The sequence below is a fragment of the Myodes glareolus genome, chromosome 25 (genome assembly GCF_982192425.1).
Source record: "Myodes glareolus chromosome 25, mMyoGla1.1, whole genome shotgun sequence".
In the NCBI taxonomy this organism is placed as follows: domain Eukaryota; kingdom Metazoa; phylum Chordata; class Mammalia; order Rodentia; family Cricetidae; genus Myodes; species Myodes glareolus.
Window position 1 is genome coordinate 39,125,898 of NC_142050.1, and position 7,339 is coordinate 39,133,236.

The following is a 7,339-nucleotide window of genomic DNA, read 5'->3' on the forward strand; positions in this document are numbered from 1 at the left end:
TTTCCGTTGTCATTTTATTGGCTCCTTTGGGTTTTGAAGAGTGTTATTAATTCATTGCAGAGACTGCATTATTTTTACACTGAGTGGTATGGCTTCTCAGTTGGAATGCATTGTTTTCAAGATCCATCTTGCATAAGGATGAATTTCAGTGAAGAAGCCCTCACTTCCCTTGGTTATGCCTGCTTTCCCCCAGGACAAAATTCCGTGAAGTCTCCCACTGCAGATGGCTGGAGCAGCTGAGACTTCCTGACAGAAAGAGATGACAAGATGTCAATGTCATGTTGTTGCCATGGATTAAGAGTAAATTCTAAGACATGGCATATAGCAGTAACAAAATCTGGGGGAATGAATTCATTTTATGGAAGAGGTGACAAATTTTGCTTCAATCTGCTCTGTTTTCTCCCTTTGCCGCTCAAGTTTTTTCTATTCAGAGTGCAAGTAGGAGAAAGGACAAACAGTCCATCATAGATCTCTCCTACTCTAAGATGGAGAGGGGAATGAAGTACATCGCAGAATGAGCAGTCATGGAGAGGGTCTCCAGATTTCTGCCCTTTGCTCTGTGGAAAGTCTTATTAATATGTGATGTTTGATTTCCCAACACTATCTCTTGCCTCTAACAAACCCTGCAGTATCTTTCTGTATGGATAAAGAAGAGATACCTTAATTGAAGTTACAATATTAGGTGAACGCCCTATGCACATGATGTTCATTCTTGTTTCTTGTCTCTGCTGTTGGAGAATGTGCCAGCATTCAGTTGGGGAGAGCGAGTACTGATTTATCCATGTCAGGATGTCAGGATCACTGACTGTGGGAAAGAAAAGACAGATGAGACCCAGAGCTACTCTTTTGACAAATGACCTTGTGACCATCCCTTAGTCTGTGGATCAATGAATCCGAGAATATCCAATGTAGACAGCTATAGACACTCCAATCCTTCCTATAGTTCCTCTTGCAAAATCTCCATGGTGAAGAAACAGAGCCCAAAGTACCTTATCTGTTCACCATTATATATATAGTTCTAGCTACTGTGCTTAATCCACAATTTTTTGAAGCAATTGTATGGAGATTATAAATGTCCACAAAGAAAAAGAAGCAAAACCCTTGAACTCCAAAATTCCCGCTACAACTTTTTGGGGCATCTGTTTCATCATCTTTACAATTTATCACATTAAACAAATGTATATAAAATTACTCTTTCAAGTTTTATTTGTTAATTTATTTTTTTCATTGTGAATGTATGTATGTGTATGTAGGGTGTGTTTATGCCGTGCTGAATCTGTGAAAGTCAAAAGAAAATTTGTGGGATTCAGTTCTTTGTTTCCACCATGTATGTTCTGGGGACTGAATGCGAGGCATCAGTTTTGGTTGGCAAGTGCCGTTACCTGAAAGGCCATTTTGCCAATCCCTAAGACCAGGGCTATCTGGCTGTCATGTGACTGCAGTGGATAGTGTCACACAATGGTAACTACTTGTGTATGTATCTAAACATATATGAACACAGAATGTTTTGATAGAATACTGTCATTAGGAACTCCTAAGATGCAAATTGAACTTTATGTGATTGCTATTCCATATCTCTCCTCATTGTCTGAAACACCATTATGCATTTATTGGCTATAAATTGATCATTTCTAAACAGTTATTTCCATGTACATGTATCTATATAGAAATACACATACACATTCCCCCCTGTGAGGTCATTTTGTTCATCTCCATCATAGAAAATGCTAATAATACTGTCAACATCTGGGTACACGGCTTTAACCAAGGGAATAAGAATCTTAATCTTTAGTAAAGAGTAGTAAGGAAGAAAAAAATCAACAATTTATCAAGCTAGTATTGTGTTATCTAAAGAGCTGAAGGCATAGCTAGTGAGGCTGTGTTCTGTTGAGATCAAAACATGGAAAGTCAGAAGAGAGAGAGAGAGAGAGAGAGAGAGAGAGAGAGAGAGAGAGAGAGGTTATATTCAGTTTTATGTATTTGTATTTTTAGGAAAAATTAACAAGCTATATGAAAGTAAATCAAGTTAATTGAAATAAAGATTTCCTTATAGATAGTGAGACCTTTGCAGGAGAGGCCTTCTAGAGATAGTATGCTGGGATTATTTTAATATACAAAATTGACACAATGAAATCTTTATGTAGTGTATTTGCTTTATTTCAAATGGTACCTAACAAGTTACTTTTGTAAGGTGTGATGGAATTACTTCAATGAAGCTTAAGAAGTCAATGTCAAAACCCACATAAAATATTTTTTGTTCTTTTTTTTTAAGAAAGTTTAAACACTTAGATTCCTAGTAAGTTTGTTTCTAAACTAAAGTACAAAGTTTCAAAATACTGAGGAAATCAGTTTCTGTACCTTATTTGTTGTAAAAAAATATTTGGAAAGTCCTCATTTTGTTTTCATGATGTAGACACCAGAAGCTGGGTTTAAACCTGACTAAGCAACTTTGAGAAAATCTGAAATAATCATAACATACAAGCAGCCATTGTATAGCCAATAAGGACTAAAGGACATGAAAAAGCCATGTTTGAGGGAAATTTTCTGCAGATATCAGTACACTCTGTTCTTCCCAAGTCAAGGTCGTAAGCCAGAGGGATGTGTACTTACACTATAGGATTTATTTATTTTCCCATGAGGTGTGTCAGGCTAGAGATGTAACAACGAGCATGCTGTTATAATCAAGTAGTCTATGAGCCCCCAAGTCTACACCCCCAAGTGAGGAACTTTCACTTGTGACACAAGTTATGGAAACTATACTCTGTCAGGAACCAGCACTGGGTAGAGGGCAGATGGCTGCTTCAACTATTTCTTTGTCATCCAGGGCCCAATGGAAAGAATGTGTCCTTATGTTCCTGGACACAGCTTGGCTTCTCTGTGGTAGAGAGCTGAAAGCATCCTGCATTCCCTCACCTAGCACAAAAGCTTTGCTTTTTCTGACCTCCCTTCTTAGAAGTCATGGTAGGCTTTCACCAATCCTCACTGAGAAGCCCACCCTCCACCTTCAATACCATCTTTATCAATTAGGACTCCAAGTTCTAAGTCATTTGCATTCAGTTTGCTAGTCTCAGTTTTCAAATACTTTAGAGATAGAACAGTTCCTGCCCATGCCATCTGCTACTGTCAGAGTAGCTGCCCCATATATTTTTCTGTTACCTCCTGGGAGTACGAAGTCTTGATGGTAATCACTACAGGATCAAGAACTTTATATTTCCTTTTTCTATCAAGTATATTCAACCACATCTTTTCCCATCCCCAGCCTCCCCAAGATGAAGTCAAACACTCACAGTTTTTGTAGCTATTCCAGGTCCATGTTGGTATAAAACAGGTTTCATTTAATATCATGGGTTCCATAGCTATGGCTATAGTTCCCACGTGTGCATTTATAGTAGCCGGATAAGAGAGTTTTATCAGCATCAGATCATTTTTCCGGATATTTGGGTCATAATTAGGATGAACTACCGTCAATGAGTAACTGTATATCTGTTCTCTCTCATTTTTGATGTTAGGTTGATAAACTCCTAGTCGGATTTTAGCTCTTATGGAAAAAGAAAAAGCAGACAGATGGAATAGAAAACAGTCACATAATGTCAGGAGTCACTTTATCCAATCAACTTAGTTTTGCTTTTCAGCTGAAGTTCATTGAAATGAACTAATGTTATGTATAAAAGAATAGCTTACAGGATTGCTATATAATCAATATGCGTATGGAATGACCAACATGGATCCAATATCTACAGCATACTCAATAGCTCCTACTCTAATTATAATCTGAACTAGCCACCGGAAGAGAAGTCACCACATTTGACTCGAAGTTCCAGAGTATACTCCATATTTGCTCAGACAGGTGTTTTCAACCTGTACTACTGATTCTAACATTCCTAATCTATCCAAGACTCTTCTCAGGACTGCATAATCATTTTTTCATGTGTTTTCTACCTTGATCCTAGATTCCCAAATTTCCGTAAGTAGTTTTGTAGAGATAACAAGTCATCATTTCATGTTATATTCTCTAGGCCAATTCAGATGCCTATGTCACAAGGTGGCTAGTCATGCAACATACCAAAAGAGCCATTCCCTCCCAAAAGAAGCTCACAGTTCACAGAGAGAGTCTAATTAGGAACTCCAGTTCCAGCATCGTGCGAACTGCTTGTTTTCTGTGTTATCTGTCCTAATGCAGAAAACAAACCTTCAAGCTCTGTTGAATCAAACTTGTCTTGAATAACCAAATGGTTAATAGTAATAAGTTTTAAATAGAGATGAAGCTCTGAGTCATACTCCTTCATTCAATATTCTCTTCTTTTTCTGAAAAATATTAAACATGTTCTTTTATTTTATGTGAATGAAGTGCTTTGCCTTTGTTGCGTGTGTGAACTGCATATGTGAAAGTGTCGGTGGAGGCCAGAGAAGGACAGCAAATCCCCTTGGAACTTTGGGTTACACATGGTTGTGAGGTGGAGGCCAGAGAAGGGCATCAAATCCCCTTGGAACTTTGGGTTACACATGGTTGTGAGCCACGTGGTGATGAGTGATGTGGGTACTGGGAATCAAATCAGGTCATCCCTCAAGAGCAGTAAGTGCTGTTAACTTTTGAACTATCTCTCCATCCCCTCAGTAGATTCTTGACACCCTACAGTACTGAAATTCTCAGAAAGAAAAAAAAAGTAATGTTCTTCCTCATATGGGGATCCTTGCTTGTACTGCATTCATGCATGCAAGCAAACAGATGTACACCTAGTCAAAGGATGACATTTAAAGAGACTAGGAAGGAGTAGTGAGTGATGGAGGAAGAGTGAAATGACATGACTTGTAAAAGAGAACATTTTTTTCTCCTTCTGATTCTGTCATGACTTTTCTTGAGAGTAAGGGCACAAAGATGTAATTGATAATGAAGTCATAAAGCCCTATGTGAAGCCGCATGACTTTAGCAAGACCATTTTAAATGAAGCTCAAAGAGACATGTGGAGTTTGAAACTGGGCAGAGTTTGCTTGAGTGACTCTGTTCATTTGCTTTAGTGACTCTGTTCATCTAGCTGTGTTATGTTTTTACTTGTGATTTCACTGTAATGAAATGATTAAAAAATAGATTTTTAAGAGATGCTTTATTTTATACAGAGCTTCCTTGCTTTCTTTTGTTTTACGTTCAGAATGTGATCTCTGCCTCTGACTTTATTCTTGTGATCCCCTCCCTTACCCCATATATTCAGCCAACACTGCTTCTTCGGCATGTTTAAACCCTTATACCTTTGTTACATCAGAGAGATTTAATGTTGTTCCCTTGCCCTGGGACATTTCTAGGCTTTATTCATTTAGTTGACTTGTGCTTTCCTATTGGCTCTGTATCTTCAGAGGCCTAACATGCCCAACTTATACATCGTTCCCACTCTCCACACCTTAGTGTCCTGTTTTGATCTTTACTTTTGATCATTTCTCTTCTTGTATTAGAATACAACCTCTGTGAAGAAAACTTATTTCTACTTTGATCCCTCAATGGTTATACTAAACAATATAGCAAATGGTTGATGAACGTTTATAGATGAATATTTGAGAAAAGTCTTCTTATTGATTTCTTTACTGAGTTGCATAAAAATGGAAGAAGATTCAATCTTCTTGGATTATCTAATTCCATGAAAAGCAACTCCCATAGTATAGATACTTCCAGATTTCACAGTTGAGGAGCCACTTACGGTAAGGAGCAATGAGCAGCAGTGAGCACCCACTGAGGGTCAATGAGAGTCCCCACACAAGGCTCTGGCTTGGACTGCAGATAGACCATGTAAGGAACATTGAAATCAACTGGCAACTGTTCATCTAAGTCCTGAATGTCTCCCAAAATAGCTTCTGGAGAATGAGGGAACAGAAACAAAAGGTTTAGTAAGGTAGATTTGATTAGTTTTCTCCAACAAAAGTTTTTCAAAGTTATCGAGGCCTTTATTATTGATATTTAAAAATTTCACACAAAAAAGGTGTCATACCAGATATACAAGTTAGGAAAGTAATGATTATATTTGTTGAGGTGGAGTTATATCAAAGTTATCTAATTCTAACAGATGGGCTCATCTGATGCTGATCAGAAATTCTGACAGCACCGCGTATTAGGAAAGTGAACAAAATCAATAAGTACTTTAAATATTAGCTCTTAACATTAACCTTTGTCAGTTATTGGGGCATAATTAAGGACTTTTTGACTTTGGTAGTGAAAAAAGTTTGGAAACTCAAAGTTTATCAACTTATTAACCCAGCTCTCTTCCTGAACCCACATATTTCCTAACATCTCATGTGGAAAAAGAAATGGTAGCTATGCAGGGGGGTATCATGTGTTCAAGTGTCTACTAAGGAGTTCCTAGGGATGTTTCCACAAAGCCTTGGCAGACAGGGCTCTTAACATGCTCCCAGGCATCCGAGGGACCCATGGAGTACATTGGTAGGAAAATATGTGGAATAAGAGTCTTTTCTTAGTTTTCCTCCAGCATCTAATTTTATCTTTTAAGATGATTCTCCATTTTACACTCTATCTCAAAAGCTATAGGTGGTTACTGTACCTGGCAACCACTGGAACACTTCTCTGGATTTCACCCTAGGTAGAAACCAGACTTCAAACTTACCTGCTGCACCCAAGAGAGTAAGGATGAAAAAAATCTTCATGGCAAGCTATGATCTCACCAGCGCAGACTACGTGGCCACACAGTAAATTGTCCCAATTTGGACACCTGGGACCTTGACCCAAGTGGCCGAAGGAGAAACACCTGCAGCAGGAGGAAACGGCAAAGGCCTTACAAAAATAGTCAGACTGTTTTCTCGAGATCTGACCTATCCAGGTGTGTGGGAGTCACCAGGATCTGACTCTGATGTGGGTAGAGAGAAAGGAGAAGACCAAGACAGGACCTTGGTGCTCCTGTGTGATACTAAAGCCCTCCCTAGTCTAGATGTACCTGCTGACCTCTTCCCTCCCCTCTTTGTGACATAGCTGTTCTTTGTTGTCTTCCTCACCCCCTGCTTGTGACTTTAACCCTGCCTCCCTGGGCACCTCTGCCTCCCTGGGCATCTCCAGAGGCTCTCAGAACATTGATGCATAAAGTACATTATCAACACCCTTTTTACTTCTCCCCTCATTTGTTTTGGTGCTGAGGAACCTATAATGGTGAAATCAGGACTCAGATTGAATTCTTTAGATTCCCCATGACAAGACTAAGCTTTTCCTGAGATCTGAACTCTTAGCAGACAGCATTGGCTATGAGATCCTCTCGCTGTTCTGTGGCTGGGGAACGAGTTAACACAGAGTACCGCCTTCATGAGAAGTGGGTCAGGCCTTCTGGCCACTTTGTTTTCTGACTCTGTA

General features: G+C 39.0%; 1 protein-coding gene across 1 annotated transcript; it reads right to left on the reverse strand.

Moving 5' to 3' along the window:
• Positions 1-6,941, reverse strand: LOC146889605 (putative inactive serine protease 58). The gene is made up of 5 exons (XM_085683708.1): positions 6,606-6,941; positions 5,688-5,841; positions 3,288-3,538; positions 660-805; positions 1-246 (listed from the first exon to the last, which is right to left on the reverse strand). The coding sequence occupies exons 1-5, from the start codon at positions 6,643-6,645 to the stop codon at positions 97-99; spliced, it is 741 nt and encodes a 246-aa protein (XP_085539834.1). The 5' UTR covers positions 6,646-6,941; the 3' UTR covers positions 1-96.
• Positions 6,942-7,339: the final 398 nt, after the last annotated feature.

What these genes read in the sequence shown, in the direction of transcription:
- LOC146889605 (XM_085683708.1), bottom strand. Translation starts at nt 6,645, where the DNA reads ATGAAGATTTTTTTCATCCTTACTCTCTTGGGTGCAGCAG. An exon ending in TACTCTCTTGGGTGCAGCAG is followed by an intron (nt 5,842 to 6,605) that starts GTAAGTTTGAAG and finishes CTCATTCTCCAG; the next exon opens with AAGCTATTTTGGGAGACATT. An exon ending in GCTGCTCATTGCTCCTTACC is followed by an intron (nt 3,539 to 5,687) that starts GTAAGTGGCTCC and finishes TTTTTCCATAAG; the next exon opens with AGCTAAAATCCGACTAGGAG.